The following is a 17,714-nucleotide window of genomic DNA, read 5'->3' on the forward strand; positions in this document are numbered from 1 at the left end:
CTTTTAAATTAATATTTTTTTGAGAGTGGATTGGAGTAAATTATGGCTAGGATGTGTGGAGAAATATATCGAATACTAGTAGTCTTTAAGTGTAAAGTTTTGGAGCTTATTTTCGGATCTAATTTGTCTAGAATACGTAAAGATTCATTGAAATCACAAGTTGGATAGGTCAACTCTTCACAATTTCAAATCGAAGTGCCCCATGGGTTTTTGAGGGTGCTGATTTTTTGCCGAATTCTAGCTAGAAATCTGCCAACTCCAAAAAGTCGCTCTTAAAAACTACTCCAATAGAATATTCACTTTGAATTAAGAGATTATAATTTATCATAAATAGATTAATATTATTTAAGATTGGAAATTGAATAGAATGGAGAAATAAAATTATAAAAATATATTAATAATTAAAATAAAATAGGGGAAGAAAAATATAATAAGGTTAAATTTGCTAAATTATAATAAATTGGAAATTGAATAGAATGGGGGAATAAAATTATAAAAATATATTAATAATTAGAATAAAATAGGGGCAGAAAAATATAATATGGTTAAATTTGCTAAATTATAATAAATTAGAGTTAGATGATATATTCAAGATTCTGTCGAATTGACATTAATGGATGAAAATTAAAATTAGAATTAGATTATAGCTAGAATCAAATTACTTATTAAATAGTTTCTAACATTATCTAATAATTAGAACCCAATCATTAGTCTGCGGCCCAAATTAAAGCACTTTGTTATATTCATTAAATCTATGGTCTTGGACCCCTGTTTGCGGCCCTACATCTGCGATATCAGTGGTTCTCTCTAAAGAGCGGCGATTCTTTCGTTTGCGGTGAATTTGTCTGTGGCTCGTCCAGTAATCATGTTTGCAGCCCGTTAAATATAAATTGTGGCTCCTTCAATATATAACAATGGAGACACCTGTGGTGTTGGGTCTCTTAACGTCTGCGGTTTTAGATCTCTATAGTTTCGGATTATTTTTTAAGCATGTTTGCGGTTCGTTGAATATAGACGGTATCTCGTTGAAATTTTATTTTTGATTTATTTATCGAGGTGCTCGTCTACTTTGAATACTATTTTGGTTTCTCTCGGGTCTGCAACAACATATTTGTGATCTCGGCCAAGCCTGCAATCTCAGGTGCTCAATACAACTCCGACATGTCTCAGGTGTTCAATACAATTCTAATAGGTGCATACACTCTCTTTTGCCCTCTTTTTTTTAAGTTTGGTTTATTTAAATTATGAGTGCTTTTTCTCATATTTTTAGTTCCAAAACAAAGAAAATTATTCTTGATATTTTTAGCGAGTATATTGAATTTTTAGAAAGATGAAGAAGAGTATATTGAATTTTTAGAAAGATGAAGAAAAGAAAGAGGAATCAATTTAAACTAGCATTAACTACAATGCTATACAATAATCACAAATCATTAGAAAATAAAATAATAGCATTGAACGCTGAACTCCAATGAATGAAAGGTAAGATTAAGGAAATATAACATAGTAAACAATCAATGGTTGAAGAAAATATCTTCCTGAAACAAGATTAAAAATATAAAAGAACAACTAAATAATAATTCAACCCTAAATAACACAAAAAATAAATAAGATATTAAACTCCTAAAAGAGGAAATTAACAAACTAATTAAACTCCACCATGACCTCCATATAGTCTCACACATTATAATTGTTGGTATAGAAGAGAAAAACAATGAGGACACATTAGAAATAGTAAAAGAACAATTAAAAACAAAATCTCAAATTCCAACAACTTATCTCACAAAAGTAATAAGGGTGGGAAAGATACTTGAGGATAGACACAGACTAATATATATTAAAGTAAGCTCTAATGAAAATAAATTAGATATACTCAGGAAATAGCCAAGTCTAAAAAGAACAAAAATCTTTATAAATGAAGATCTTATTCCAGAAGATGATGTTGAACTTAGAAAAGAAGTCCAAAAGGTCAAGGAGGCAAGAAAAGAAGGGAAATGGGCTATCATCGGGATTTAAGAATAGGAAAGCTATTATTAGAGATAGAGTCAAAAACAAGAGTGATAAATAGGGACTAGGATCACTCTGGATCCTCTTCTAGAACTGTTGTGGGTTTCCATGGTGTAAAGGTCCTATGCTAAGTTAGATCCCGAGTGATATTGATTTTATTTTTTTACTTGAAACTTGGGAACATGACGAATCTAGGGTCTCTCACCTTGACGGATTCATTCTTTTGTCGGCTTGGAATAAGAAATCCTCTCATAGGGGTCTTGGTGGTATAGCCTATTATATAAAGAACATTGTTTCTTCTTGCATCCAAATTCATAAAATCGACCCCTTCAATCAATACATTTGAATCGAGATCTCTGATTCTACCACCAATAGAATTTTTCTTGGAATCTGTTATTTCGCTCTTATCAGCTCTACCTCCTATAAGAAAACCAAGTTGGATAAAAACTACCCTGTCAATACCTTAGAGAAAGACATCCACAACCTAAGGAATGAAGGTAATATCCTTTTGCTTAGGAAATTCAATGTTAGAACTGCTACTAACCATGCTACTATGTTAAGTAACAATTCTAACCCTGACCCCTTATGGCTTGATGAAGATGGTGACTTGAGCTAATATATTCAAGAGAAACTCTGAAGACATAATCGAGAACTTATTCGACACTGAGCTTCTCAAGCTTTGTAGTTCCCAATACCTGTTTATGCAAATTCTGACACCCATGTCCTCAACAGTATTGCAAACTTTGAGTTCCTTAACGATTACGAGAATGATCTTGACCACAGGCCTTTGTCTTTAACCCTCAAGATTGTTATGCATACCATCCACATGTAGGAGACTGGTAAAATCTAAAGACACACTCATTTCGATAAAAGTAATGTAGACCTTTTCTTAAAGGAATTAAAAAAGGGATTTAGGCTCCCTGACTTATAATAACAAAATTGATCAAATTTATTAGAATTTTACTACTACCGTTTCCACTACCATTAATAAGTTCTCTACTGAGCTTTCATATAAACAAAATAACAAAACTTCCAACCCATGGTATGAAAAGGACTGTAAAATTTCTAGGAAAGCGATTAGAGACGCCTGTAATGAAACTGTAAAGCTCTGAAATATAAGTATATACAAGGCTCTCATCAAAAGGAATAAGGGGTTGTATATTAATAAGAGACAAGAGCATATTCTTCGCCTTTCTAAAGTTACACCTAGAAAGTTTTGGCGGAATGTACTTGTTTGTAAAACTAAAGATAATCGTTTGATCCCCCTTAGAAAATTGAGACATTTATCTTAAGAAGTTCTATGACTCTCCGAACACCATGGGGACCATATTAAGCACTCTTATTAAGGAAGATATATTTTCTCTTGAAGACATTGAGTTTGGGATTAATAAGCTTGCTAATGAGAAAGCTAAAGATATTGAAAGATACCAAGATGAAATCTTTAAAATGGGCAGGTCTTTCATCATTCCTCATCTCCGTGAGCTTCTCAATTTGGCAGTAAAGAATGGCTTCCCTAAGCATTGGACTAAAAGCCTTATTGTGCCTATCTTTAAAAGTGGGGACAAAAACATTCCCTCTAACTACTAGATCATTATGATCAACCACATCTTATCCAAACTATATGGGCTCATTTGGGAAAAGAAGAATAACTTTTTTCTTGAAAGCCAAGGTAAAAGAGCTAAAGGGCAAGTTGGTTTTAGGAGACATCACTCGGCTATTGACCATCTTATCACTCTCAGGATCATTGATGAGGAATGTCACAATAGTGAAACTGATCTCTTCTATTATTTTGTGGACTTTAGAAAAGCTTTCAACATTATTCCTCAAGATACACTTTGGAAAAAACTTGAAGAGATAATGTTTCCTCCTAAGTTGAGGATTGTCGTGATTCGCCTCTATGAGACTGTTGTTTCCAAGCTTAGGACCAACGAAGGGTGGTATAAAGATATTAAATGCAATATCGGGGTTGAGCGAGAGTTTTTTTTGGTATTTACATCGATAAGCTAGAGGAGTGTTTGGAAACTGCGGGTTGTAAGGCCACCGAGCTTGATGGTATAATCACTACTCTTCTCCTTTATGCTGATGATATTGTTCTTCTCGCTAGAAGCCATGATGACCTAGATAAGAAACTTAAGGCCCTTCATGATTACTACTCCAAGATGTGTATGACAATTAATACCGACAAGACTAAAGTCACGATAATTAAATCCAAAAGGATCAACCATAGTACTTTCTTCTATGATAACAATTTCTTAGAACATGTTTCTTCTTATACATAGTTAGGTATTAACATTCCTCATCAGCTCAACTGAAATTATAGAATTTAGAAAAGGATTATTGGATGCTAGAAAGCTTATTATGAGCCTAAAAACAATTGTAAGTTGGTTGATCTTTGTATTTGGAGTAAAAAAACATTCCTTTTTTAGACACTTGTCACCCTTGTTGTCTTATACATATGTGAGGTTTAGGGTTGCGGTATATCCAGAGAGTCGTGGAGAAAGATTGAGATGAGTCAAAAGAAATTCATAACCTACAACCTCAAGATCAAGGGAAACACTCCCTATCCTATCCTTCTGATCGAAGTTGGGCTTTCCTCCATTGAAAGCATGGCTATGTTTAAGTATATGTTGTATAAGAAGAAGCTTTAGAACATGGAATCTAAGAGGAATCTCAAAATTTCTTTTAACTTTTTTCAAAACCCCCACTGTTTCCTTAAGCGTGGGTGGCATAAGGATGCCCAATCTTGGCTCAATCACTGGGGGATAAAGGATGAGATCATCCTAGGAAGCAAAGATATTGTCAAAGATACATTACCTCCAAATTTAAGGATAAGATGTGGGATGATAAGGAGCTAGAGGGTAAAAGGAAGCTAAGATATTATAAGGAGGTGATCAACCCCACCCTTGATAACTAGAATTATCCCTTTATTTTGACTAGAACTAAGAAAAAAATGAACAACACTAGGATAAGAACTAATTCTCATGAGCTTCAAAGTAAAATTGGGTGGTGGTCTACTCCCAAGACTCCTTGGGACAATATAATCTATCAACTTTGCGATACTAAGAGGGTGTAGGATAAAAAACACTTCCTCTTAGATTTCTCGGCTCTTACTCACATCCGCTCTCATGTCCCTAACATATGCCACACTTTTAATCTTCTAGACTTGTTAAGTCAACCCAACTATAGTGATCTTGGAGCACTTCTGTCCCTTATTTTTTATCATAGAAATAATATTTTAAAGAATCAAAATTAGTTTTTTTTTTGAAGGTCTGATAGACCGTATTGGTCTTAATGGGTGTTAATGATCATCATCATCATCATCAATTTCAACCATTAATGTTAATTTTACCAAATCTTGAATATATCAATCTAACTCTAATTTATTATAATTTACCAAATTTAACCTTATTATATAGTTATTCCCCTATTCTATTCCATTTCCCATCTTAAATTATATGAATTTATATATAATTAATTATAATCTCTTAATTCAACCTAAATATTCTATGCATTTCTCCTCCTATCCTAGCCACAATTTACTCCAATCCACTATCAAAATAATATTAATTTAAAAATATATTATGGTCAATTCCAAAATTTTGTATTCTTTGTAACAATAATATCAATTTCACCATATCATAATAAAATTTATTATTTATTATTAATTTATTACTTAATCTTCAATATTTAATAATATCTTATAATAAAATAAATAAATTATTATATTAATATTCAAATCTTTTTCTCTATATCTAATGACTATATCCCATCTCGGACCTTCTTGTTCTAGCCATATTTCTTCATGGTCTGAAACTCTTTGAATCATCAATTAAGCTTTTTCTACCTGAAGATGGGTGAAGTTCACCCGAAACATATAACACACATTTGTCCAAAAATCTTCAATATCATCTTCAAATTATGAAATGTGGAATTCTACTTACTAAAATATTAATATATTATAATTTATATACTTTAGTATATTTGAGACATCAAATAAAAATTATAAATTATATCATTTTTAAAATTAATTAAAAGTATGCCCTAGTTCAATTGGAGATTGATTATCTTCGTTTCTAAACAAAGTTTAATTGGTGATTATCATGTTATGAAGTATTTTGTACGGAGAAACACTCTCCATCCCAGTATGATAGAGATGTTGTAATGTAACCCAACATGCTAGAGACATTCAAATTACATACAAAAAACTTTCAAATTACATAAAAATATTACAGTACATTGTAACATCTCTATCATACTGGGTTGCATTACAACATCTCTGCCATACTTTCTGTAAATACACAAATCAAAAGGTGACATTTATACCCAATGTAGTTATATTATTTTTGTCCTTTTAATTAAATTGATTAATTAAAGAAATATATCATATGAACATGTGTCATATGAAGTGAGTCCTAATTTTTTAAATACATATTGTTTAACTTATATATCATTTTTTACTAATGATAATATTAATAAAATAATTTAACAATTTTATGTTTTTTGTTTTCATTTTATTTTAGAAATGTGAGATATATAATAAAATAAGTGTTTTGATATTTATTATGAATTGATGTCTATTGATATCTAAGAGTCATTTAATTTACGTGGCTAACTTTATCATAAATTAATATCTATTTACTTTGCACAAAGTGTTTTTACAAGTTCATTTTTTAAATATTATGTTAGTAATTTAATTTTTTTTTTTAATTGGCTAAAAAAATAAAATTTACATATTTAAGTAATCTGTAAAATTCAAATATCATTTAAAAAATATACTGAGATTAGTGTCAATTTTGTTGTTTGGGGGATGATCACATAAATAAAAACACCTAGTCTAACTAGGGGGAGGAATTGCCCCGAAAGTTATGGAAATTGTCATATTTAAAGAAAATCCGGCAAGGATTTTTGTAAATCTAAATTATAGTTGTTAAACTTCAAAATTTGAAGTGTCCTAGATGTTTTTGATGGTGTTGAATCTATTTCCACCATAAAAAACACGATTCAAACACTACCTCTACAAGATTTTTCGAAATTTTTTTGCCCGGATTCCAACCACTTTTGGCCGTCCGGGCAATTCCTCCACCTCGTTAGATGACTCCAAAAAAATCGAGGCGTGGTTTTCTACAACATGCATTTTTGAATTTCTTGGCACCAAAACATTTTCTGAAAATTGAGATCGTCTTCCTCATCTGCTATTTTGCCAGTGTTGCATTGGTACATTGGTATCTAACAGGATTTTGTGTGGAGTTAATTGTAATTTTACATTTAATTGCTTGCCTTCTCAATATTAAGTTCATACATTCATCGTGATAGCCCTTGCTATCCTTGAAGTTTAATAATTGGGTCATGGTGAAAATGGCATTGCCAAATGATTTAATTTGTTTAAGCTTTGTGTGATGTGCCATTTTTGAAAATATCTAATTGATTCAAAATGCATGAACAAGGAACCTAAGGTAATATTTCAAACCTAATTGTGGTGGTTGGTAAGTCTAATCTGAGTAATCAAATGATCTGCTTATTGGGTCCAATGTAATGAATGTTGATTTGATCTTCATCTGTTATTCAAGATTGTTGTAATCAACCCTTATAAAACTTACAGGACTCACTTCAATTCACATGTTTGAATAAATCAAAATGGTTGCAATCAACCCTTATAAAACTTACAGGACTCACTTCAATTCACATGTTTGAATAAATCAAAATGGTTGCAATCAGCCCTTATAAAACTTACGGGACTCACTTAATTTCACATGTTTGAATAAATCAAAATAATCAAGATAGTTGCAATCAACCCTTATAAAACTTACAAGACTCACTTCAATTCACATGTTTGAATAAATTAAGATGGTTTGCAATCAACCCTTACAAAACTTACAAGACTCGCTTCAATTCACATGTTTGAATAAATCAAGATGGTTGCAATCAACCCTTATAAAACTTACAGGACTCACTTCAATTCACATATTTGAATAAATCAAGATTGTTGCAATCAACCCTTATAAAACTTATAGGACTCACTTCAATTCACATGTTTGAATAATTCAAAATTGTTGCAATCAACCCTTATAAAACTTACAGGACTCACTTCAATTCAATTCACATGTTTGAATAAGTCTGATAAACTTGTGTCATGTCTTAATCAAGTAAGCAGTAAACTCACTTTAATTTACATGTGGAGTAAGATTACTTAGGTGCTGGTAATTGGTAGCTTGTCTTTTGCTTCTCTGGATTCTTTTGTATCTTTAGGACTTTTCTTCCTGCACTCTCTTTTCTTAGGACTTTTATTCGTTTGCTAGAGTTTGAGAAATAATGACACCAAAAACTAATTTTTGAAAAAAAGAAAAGAAAGAAAAGTCATCACTTTTTATAGTCTTGATTAGCTATAATATTATATGTTTTAAATTAACTATAATTGTATTAAATTGTAAATTCAAATTTAACGAAATGACTAAGCGAGTTGTTGAGGTAGGATTTAAGCTGAAAATTGCAGGAGCTGTGAGGAGTGGCCACCCTCTGTGTGAGTTCGATCACCAAAATTGAGTTCGTTTGGGTGTATTTGAAATTTTTTCAAATATAAATGGTTCATCAATATCATTCATGCTAAAATCAGAGAACACACACACTAAACACTAAACGCACACAACATGTCTTCATTCGATGGCTAAACCAGTTTTTATACACAGCAGAGAACTTTCTGGAGTCGGTGGCTTCTCAGGAAGCTATCCAGCTCCGCCGAATTCTAGAAGAAGCTAGACGCAACATATAATGGTGGTGGTTGGAATTACTATTGTTTTTCCAACACTCCCCCTTAATTCCAACCATATGACAAATATACAATATATAAGACACTGTAAACATACTCTTAATTGACATGCCTGCTGGTCTAAGTCTCAGCTAGGCTTACAATATAATCTTGATTTTCTACAACACATAACTTACTTCTACAAAACTCAAATTTTGCCTTCCCAAGAGGCTTAGTGAATATGTTAGCTACATTCTCATTTGTATTATTGTATATTAGAGAAATTTCTTTTGATTGGACCTTTTCTCTTACAAAATGATATTGTGTGTCTATATGTTTTGACCTTGCATGACATACAAGATTGTTCCCCAGTTTAATGGTGCTTTGATTGTCACATCTGATCACTATAGGTTCTTGTTGACCTTCACCAACATCTTCAAGTATTCTTCTAAGCCATATAGCTTCACAAGTGCCACTAAATAATGCTTTATATTCTGCTTTAGTTGATGACAAGGAAATTGTTGCCTATTTCTTAATACTCCATGATATAGCTCCCGATCCTATGTTGAAGACGTATCCAGTGGTGGATTTCTTGTCATCTGGATTTCCAACCCAATCGGAATCAGAATGAACTGTCAATTCAACATTACAAGCATTAGTATATTCTATACCAAAATTGATAGTTCCCTTTAAGTATCGAAGGACCCTTTTTGCAGCTATCCAATGGCTTTCGTGAGGCTTAGCCATGAATTAACTAAGTATGCTTACTGCATAAGCAATGTCTGGTCTGGTGGTAGTGAGATAATTAAAACTTCCCACTAATTGTCGATACAATGTTCCATTCACCTCTTTTGTTCCATCATCACTTCTTAATTTGATATTTTGTTCCAATGGAGTACTCACTACTTTACATCCATTCATATGAAATCTCTTTAGTAATTCATTTGTATATTTGCTTTGTGTGATTAAGGTTCTTCCATCATTTCTCCATACTTCAAGACCTAGACAATAATGCATCTCACCAAGATCCTTCATCTCAAATTCCTCTGATAACTTTATTTTTATATCTGTAATCAATTTATCAGCAGTCCCTATTATTATTAGATCATCAACATATATAGAACGTATTACTATATCCCCATTTCTATCTGTCTTGACATACAAATTAGGATCATTTTTACTCTTTTTAAATCCTTGCTGAAAGAAGAATTTATCGATTTTTTCATACCAATATCAGGGGGCCTGTTTTAGTCCATATAAGGCCTTTTTTAATTTGCATACAAAATGTTCTTGACCCTTCTTTACAAATCCTTCTGGTTGAACAAGATAAATCTCTTCTTTTAAGTCACCATTTAGAAAAGCTGACTTTACATCTAATTGATGTAGCTTCCAATCATATTTAGTTGCCAATGCTATCATTATTCTAATTGTATTCATTTTTGCAACCGGAGCAAAGGTATCTTCATAATCTATACCTTCTTTTTGTGAATAACCTTTTGCAACCAATCTTGCCTTATACTTATCTATGCTACCATCTGCATTAAATTTTGTCTTTTACAACCATTTTGATCATATAGGGACTTTATTTTCAAGTAATTCTATTAATTCCCATGTTCCATTTTTATTATAGAGTCATATTCTTCTTTCATAGCTTCCATCCATTCTTTATGATTTTTGGCTTGTTCATAATTTAAGGGCTCAAAAACAATCATTACTTGAGACATTAAAGCATAATCTTTATTCCTGATGGGGGTTTGAATTTGTCGTGTTGACCTTCTTAGAGGTTCATTACTTTGTGGAGTACCTTCTCTTTTTCTTCTCTGTGGAGTTCCTTCATCACTTCTCTATGGACTTTGATTCCTTGATGTGTCTTTTGGAATGTCCATGTGTTCTAGTTCTTGGGTTGATTCCACAACTTCTTCTTCTTCCTTAAAGCTTTCATAAGGAGACTGCCATATATTATGTTCATCTTATTTTATTTTTTTATCTACATGCTCATGAAATATAACATCTCTACTTGCAAAGACCTTGTGAGTACTTGGATCATACATTTTATATGCTTTTTGATCAGTGCAATATCCAATAAAAATACATTTGATGCCTTTGGCATCTAACTTTCTTCTATCCTCTTTAGGAATATGAGCAAAGGCCTTGCATCCAAATATCCTTAAATGACTAACTTTAGGTTTAAAACCATACGATGCTTCAAATGGTGTTTTTTGCTCAAGATACTTAGTAGGACTTCTATTTTTAAGATATACAACTGTATTAATGGCTTTAGCCCAAAAACTATTAGAAAGTCCTTTACTTTTTAGCATACTTCGAGCACATTCAACTAATGTTCTATTCTTTCTTTCAGCTACTCCATTTTGTTGAGGTGTATGTGGTATTGTAAATTGTTGCATAATTCCATTTTGTTTGCAATATTTGATAAAATCTCCTTAAGTGTATTCACCACCTTTATCTGATCGAAGAATTTTAATGCTCTTTCCTGTTTGCTTTTCAACAATACTCTTGAATTCTTTAAAGTATTCAAACACATCACTTTTGTTTCTTATAAAGTACACCCAGGTGAATCTAGTGCTATCATCAATAAATATAAGAAAGTAATATGCTCCACCAAGTGACTTAGTTTGCATTGGACCACATAAATCAGTATGCACTAGTTCAAGTATTTCATGTTTTCTTCTATTTTCATGCACAAGAAATTCTTCCCTATGTTGTTTTCCTAGTGCACAACCTTCACATTCAAAGTGTTCACCCTTAATAATTGGAAGACCTTCTACCATCAATTTCTTTTGTAGTAACATTAGGTCATTATGATTTAAGTGTCCATACCTTTGATGCCAAAGCTCTATAGTTGACATGCCTGTTGATGCCAAAGCTTGATGCCCATTCTTCATTACATCCAACTTGTATAAGCCTCCAACTCTCATTCCTTTTGCAACAAACTTGTAGTTGTCCTGCACATCCTTTACCAAACAATGTGATTTCACAAATTCAACTTTTAAATGTTGATCTGTGATAGTAGAGACTGAAATTAAGTTCTTCTTTAATCCTGGAACATACACCACATTTTGAATTTGTTTTTTGTTCCATTAGGCATCATAACACTTATATTACCATATCCTTTAATTTCATGTGATCTATTATCTCCTAAATAGATGTGTCCACCTTATTAATCTCATGATAAGTATCAAGCCAATCTCTTTTGCATGACATATGGATTGATGCACAAAAATCTATAAACCAAGCATTATCATCATCAGTTTCTGCTGATAAAGCAGCATTGGACACAAACAATTTAAGATTGCTAACATATTGACTAATTGCTTCATCTTTATCAACATAATTTCCTGAATGCCTTCTTTGTTTAAATTGATCAGACCTCCTTTTCATGCAATTCTTAGCAAAATGACCAGGTTTTCCACAGTAATAACACACATCATCTCTACTTGATTTGGCATTTGTCCTTGGTAAAGGGGTACCTTGAAATGATTTTACCTGTGGATTTTTGCCTTTATTTTTCTCCCATTGTTTTCCTTTGAAGGACTGCTTCCCTTTGGCCATCAATGCCAAATCTGAATTGGGAGATTTCTGTTTAAGGCTTCTTCTCTGCTCTTCTTCCTACATAAGTATACCTGCCAACTCATCAAAAGTAGGAGCCTTCTCTCTAGCTGAAACACCAGTGATAAACATTTGATATTCATCAAGCATTCCATTTAATGTCACAGTAACCAAGTCTGTACTAGATATTGATTCACCAATGTCACCTAATTTATCCTTTAGATCTTTAATTCTAGAAATAAAATCACTACACACTTCATTTTCTTCCATCTTAATTGAAAGAAGCTTACTCTTTAAATACAATATTCGATTTGTAGTCTTTGTCTCATACAAATTTTTTAGAGTGTCCCATGTCTCCTTGGATGTTTTGCACCCTCTAATGTGTGGAACAATGTTCTCCTTAATCGTCATCCGCAAAAGCACCTTTGCTTTGTTTTCCCGTCGCTCCCAATCTTGAATTACAGCATCTGTGACTTGAGGGGACACTGGCTTAACTTTAGCTCCAGACTCAATTGCCCATGTATTGTTGCCTTCCATCAAAGTCTGCAACTTAAACTTCCAATTTGCATAATTTTCACCATCTAACTTGTTAGATTCAGATAAATAAGATTCTCCCAATACATTAGCCATTTTCAATAAGCTTCTGAATCCTTAAGTACCAACCACCAAGATACAAATTTTTCACACCTTTAATAATTAATTTCCTTAATCAATCACTAATAATAACAACCCTCTGTTTGTTTTGGTTTTTTTTTAAACACAAAACACCTTAATATTTAGCAGACATAAAAAACACCCTTCTAGATAAGTTCAGAGACTGTGTAAGTACTCGACCAAGAGTCCTGTTTGTGTATGTGCAAACTACTTGACTGATTTGGGCACAAGATCAACTAGTAACAAATGCAATCCAAATGCTACAGCAAAAACATTTGTCTTAGATATTAAGCATAGCAGTAGCAAGGACAACCAAACGTCTGCAGTAGCATTACTACAATAGAGTCTCCATGCGTAAATTTGTACAAGGATCCCATAACTTCACAAAAAAGGGCACAAAACTTCAATCGCATAAAGTACAGGCTATCATTTTCTCAGAAAAACATATGTTGCATTTTTTTTTTTGTTACAACCATATACAACATTCCTCAAAGGAAATATACAACACACAGTTTTATACTTAGCAGAAACACAAACCTCCTTCAACCGAACACAAGCTTCGCCCTCTGTCTAGCACACAAGCAAATTTCTCCGCGAAGCTCCTTTGAAATCCTCAACTCTATTTTCTTGACAGCAACAGGCTCTGCCAGCGCCTTCAACCAACAGCTTTCTAAATCTGACTCTGCTTCTTCTGGCAGCTCCTTTACCAGCAACTCTTTGCACCCAAACTTCAATCGCACTCTGCTCCACTTGCAGAAAAAACTCTCGGCAGACGCACCATTTGCAGCAATAGAATTTGAACACTTAACACTGGTCTCTCACAAGCTCACATAGCCTCACGCTCTCAACACTGGTCTCTTACAAGCTTAGACACCCTCACGCGTCTCCTCACACAGCTCATGCACTTTGATACCAAATCAGAGAACACACATTAAACACTAAACACACACAACATGTCTTCATTCGATGGCTGAACCGGTTTTTATACACAGCAGAGCGGTTTTTATACACAGTAGAGAAATTTCTGGAATCGGTGGCTTCTCCAGTAAGCTATCTAGCTCCGCCGAAGCAAATTTCTCCGCGGAGCTCCTTTGAAATCCTCAACTCTATTTTCTTGATAGCAACCAACAGCTTTCTAAATATGACTCTCTTCTTCTTGCAGCTCCTTTACCAGCAACTCTTTGCACCCAAACTTCAATCGCACTCTGCTCCACTTGCAGAAAAACTCCCAGCAGACGCACCATTTGCAACAATAGACTTTAAACACTTAACACTGGTCTCTCACAAGCTCACATAGCCTCACGCTCTCAACACTGGTCTCTTACAAGCTTAGACAACCTCACGCGTCTCCTCACACAGCTCACCTGCACTTTGATACCAAATCAGAGAACACACACTAAACACTAAACACACACAACATGTCTTCATTCGATGGCTGAACCTGTTTTTATACACAGCAGAGAACTTTCTGGAGTCGGTGGCTTCTCCAGGAAGCTATCCAGCTCTGCCGAATTCTAGAAGAAACTAGATGCAGCATTTAATGGTGGTGGTTGGAATTACTATTGTTTTTCCAATAGCGAAACATAGTTATAACTTGCCCAATTACAAGCATTTGGTGTAATCTACACTCCATGATAATCCCAATTTTGGTCCAAATTTGATTTGATGATTTGACATTCACCCACAGCGTTACAAAGCATCACAAAGTTATTTAATGTTGACTGGTTTGTTTTGAAACTTACAGCTATGAATTTCATTTTCAGCACATGGATGTATACCTAAAATAAATCTGAGGCATTAATCAAATACTTATCTATCACTTGCTATCCTTGAATTTTAATAACTCTTGCTATCCTTGAAGTTTAATAATTGAGTCATGGTGGAAATGGCATTGCCAAATGATTTAATTTGTTTAAGCTTTGTGTGATGTACCATTTTGGAAAATATCTAATTGATTCAAAACGCATGAACAAGGAACCTTAGGTAATATTTCAAACCTAATTGTGGTGGTTGGTAAGTCTAATCTGAGTAATCAAGTGATCTGCTTATTGGGTCCGATGTAATGAATGTTGATTTGATCTTCATCTGTTATTCAAGGTTGTTGTAATCTAACCCTTATAAGTGATCTGCTTATTGGGTCCGATGTAATGAATGTTGATTTGATCTTCATCCGTTATTCAAGGTTGTTGTAATCTAACCCTTATAAAACTTACAGGACTCACCTCAATTCACATGTTTGAATAAATCAAAATGGTTGCAATCAACCCTTATAACTTACAGGACTCACTTCAATTCACATGTTTGAATAAATCAAGTCTCTATTAACTTGAAAATTAATTGGAAATCTGTGCATACAGAGATTACTTGTCAATCCTGTCTGGAAGGTTATCGCTTGAACATAAATCAAGAGGTGAGTGAATTCCTGCATAAGTGAGTGAGCAGAAGCCACGATGGCCCCCAAGCATGTAATCAGGAGGGCGTTCCTCATCCTGCTTTGCGTTGCAGGGGTCGCGTTCGCATTATCGACTCTCTTGCGGAACGCTAAAAACGCTAATATTCCCTTCTCTGCTCTTTCCAATTTCTTTTCACGCACACTTACAGGAGACTCCGAGATTTCCATGGGATCTGCTAAAAGAATGCCTCTGGTAATTAATTACTACTTTTTGTCTCATATTTCAGCACGTAAGAAATTCAGTGCACCATGTTTTTACTCTTTTGTATTTTTTGCGTACAGAAGAATTTAATGGCGCCTGCCCCTTCCCGTCCCCCTCAAGATGAATTAGACACAGTTTTGGCGAAAACAGCTAATGCGAACAGGACACTAATAATCACGGCATTGAATGGAGCCTGGGCTGAGCCGAGTGCCATGATTGATCTCTTCCTGGAGAGCTTCCATGTGGGTGAAGGGACACAGGATTTGCTGAACAATTTGCTAATTGTTGCTTTGGATGCAAAGGCTTACAACCGCTGCCTTCAAATTCACTCACTCTGCTACTCTTTGAAGACAAGTGGCGTTGATTTCTCTGCAGAGAAAGTGTACATGAGCCACGATTACTTGAAAATGATGTGGAGAAGGCTTGGCTTCTTGGCAGAAATTCTGAAACGTGGTTACAGTGTGGTTTTCTTGGTAAGTGGGTAAAGAATTCCGGGAAATTTGTCTCATGTTCGGCTCTGTTCGGCTCTTTTTTGGTTTTTTTAGTTTTAAAAGGTTCCAACGAAATTTCTGGATTTCAGGAATGTAAATTTCTGGATTTTAAGAATATTTTGGAATTTATCGAGTTTTGGGTATTTTAGTTTAAAATATTCCAAAGATTAAACTGGTTTGAAATTAATTGTTTGAAGTAGCTCCTCTCCATAAAATTCTGAAACATTAAATTTAAAAAAAATAACATTTATTAAGTTCTGCAGGACTCTGACATAATGTGGCTGCGAAATCCCTTTCAAAGGCTGGGGAAAGATGCAGACATCCAGATCACTTGTGACGATTACAATGGCAACCCTTTTGATGTCAAGAACGCGGCCAACACAGGATTCATGTACGTCCGTTCCAATGAACGAACCATCAGTTTTTACAAAGACTGGTATCTGTCAAGAAGCTCTTTCCCGGGCCAGAAAGAGCAGGACGTCTTAAATATTCTAAAGTCCACAACCGGATTTGCTGCAAGGGGTATGAAACTTATGTTCTTGGAAACCAAGTATTTTGGGGGATTCTGCCAGAGGAGCCCAGACTTGGTTGATGTTTACACCATGCACGCAAACTGCTGCAAAGGCCTGAACGCCAAGCTCATTGATCTGAGAAATGTACTTGATGACTGGGCGGAATACAGAAGCGTCACTGTCAATTCATCGTCTCCCATTGTGGGAAAATCATGGAGACCCGCTGATGCATGTATAAATTCTTGGAGACTTTAAATTATTTGTTTTGGTATTCTCATCATCAGGGATCTGATCAAGTTCCTCTTCAACAAGTGGGTATTCCTCCCATTGGCTGAGGTGATCTGCCATGCCATTTTTCTTGCTAGGCTTATCAACGGTAGAGAATTTAGTAGTGGAAGTTTTGTGAGTATAGGTTGTCAGACCGCAACATTTGAAATAACAGGTTTTAACAAAACTTTATCATAAAATTCTGCAAGCATTTGGGAATATTGGGAGACATTGATGTTATATTTTTATTTATTATTTTCATACTGTATTTAATTGTTGGATCTCTTTATATGGTAAATATTGTCTATGAAGTTGATATTTAGTTTACAATCTTTTTATCGGGTTTATTTGATTAGGATAATATTATTTTTATTTTATTTATTGGAAGAGAATAATGCAATATCAGACTGATATAAGGGAAATCTAGGTAATAAGTGAATTATTGGTTTATACTTACTCCGTGTTTATTTGCTAAATTACATAGTATTTAATGTTAATGATATATAAATAATCAAATTGAGAAGTAATTCAATTTCAATTACTTCTAAATCACTATATCACTCATCTGATATACAAATAGTCAAATTCATATCTAATTATTTCAAAGTCATCATATCACTTATTACAACATTTAAAATTACTACTAATTTATTTGGGTACAACTTCACATATTTCATATCAAGAATTATATACTGTTTGATACCATCAACATCCATTATGTAACTTGCAAGAAATATCAAGATCATCAACACCCATCATATAACTTGCAAAAAATAAACTTGAATAAAAAAAATTCCATTACTTCTTCCCCACCACAATCACT

The 17,714-nt window shown here is 33.7% G+C and overlaps 1 protein-coding gene across 5 annotated transcripts; it reads left to right on the plus strand.

Moving 5' to 3' along the window:
* Positions 1-767: 767 nt before the first annotated feature.
* Positions 768-17,121, plus strand: LOC149256466 (uncharacterized protein At4g15970-like). 5 transcript variants are annotated; one of them, XM_089457427.1, is made up of 5 exons: positions 769-999; positions 1,142-1,192; positions 15,325-15,612; positions 15,702-16,094; positions 16,376-17,119. In XM_089457427.1, the coding sequence occupies exons 3-5, from the start codon at positions 15,418-15,420 to the stop codon at positions 16,877-16,879; spliced, it is 1,092 nt and encodes a 363-aa protein (XP_089313553.1). In that variant the 5' UTR covers positions 769-999; positions 1,142-1,192; positions 15,325-15,417; the 3' UTR covers positions 16,880-17,119. The 5 variants fall into 5 exon arrangements, with proteins under 5 accessions (XP_089313556.1, XP_089313553.1, XP_089313557.1 ...); XM_089457430.1 differs by lacking the exon at positions 15,325-15,612 and having other exon boundaries at positions 768-999; positions 16,376-17,121; XM_089457428.1 differs by lacking the exon at positions 769-999 and having other exon boundaries at positions 1,017-1,192.
* Positions 17,122-17,714: the final 593 nt, after the last annotated feature.

Source organism: Pinus tabuliformis, chromosome 7 (genome assembly GCF_031772625.1).
Source record: "Pinus tabuliformis cultivar Carrire ecotype Pingquan chromosome 7, CPIR1, whole genome shotgun sequence".
Lineage (NCBI taxonomy): Eukaryota > Viridiplantae > Streptophyta > Pinopsida > Pinales > Pinaceae > Pinus > Pinus tabuliformis.

Bases quoted from the DNA above. Each gene is read 5' to 3' on its own strand.
- LOC149256466 (XM_089457427.1), top strand. From the start codon at position 15,418: ATGGCCCCCAAGCATGTAATCAGGAGGGCGTTCCTCATCCTGCTTTGC. The intron at 15,613-15,701 runs GTAATTAATTAC...TTTTGCGTACAG, and splicing joins CTGCTAAAAGAATGCCTCTG to AAGAATTTAATGGCGCCTGC. The intron at 16,095-16,375 runs GTAAGTGGGTAA...TAAGTTCTGCAG, and splicing joins GTTACAGTGTGGTTTTCTTG to GACTCTGACATAATGTGGCT.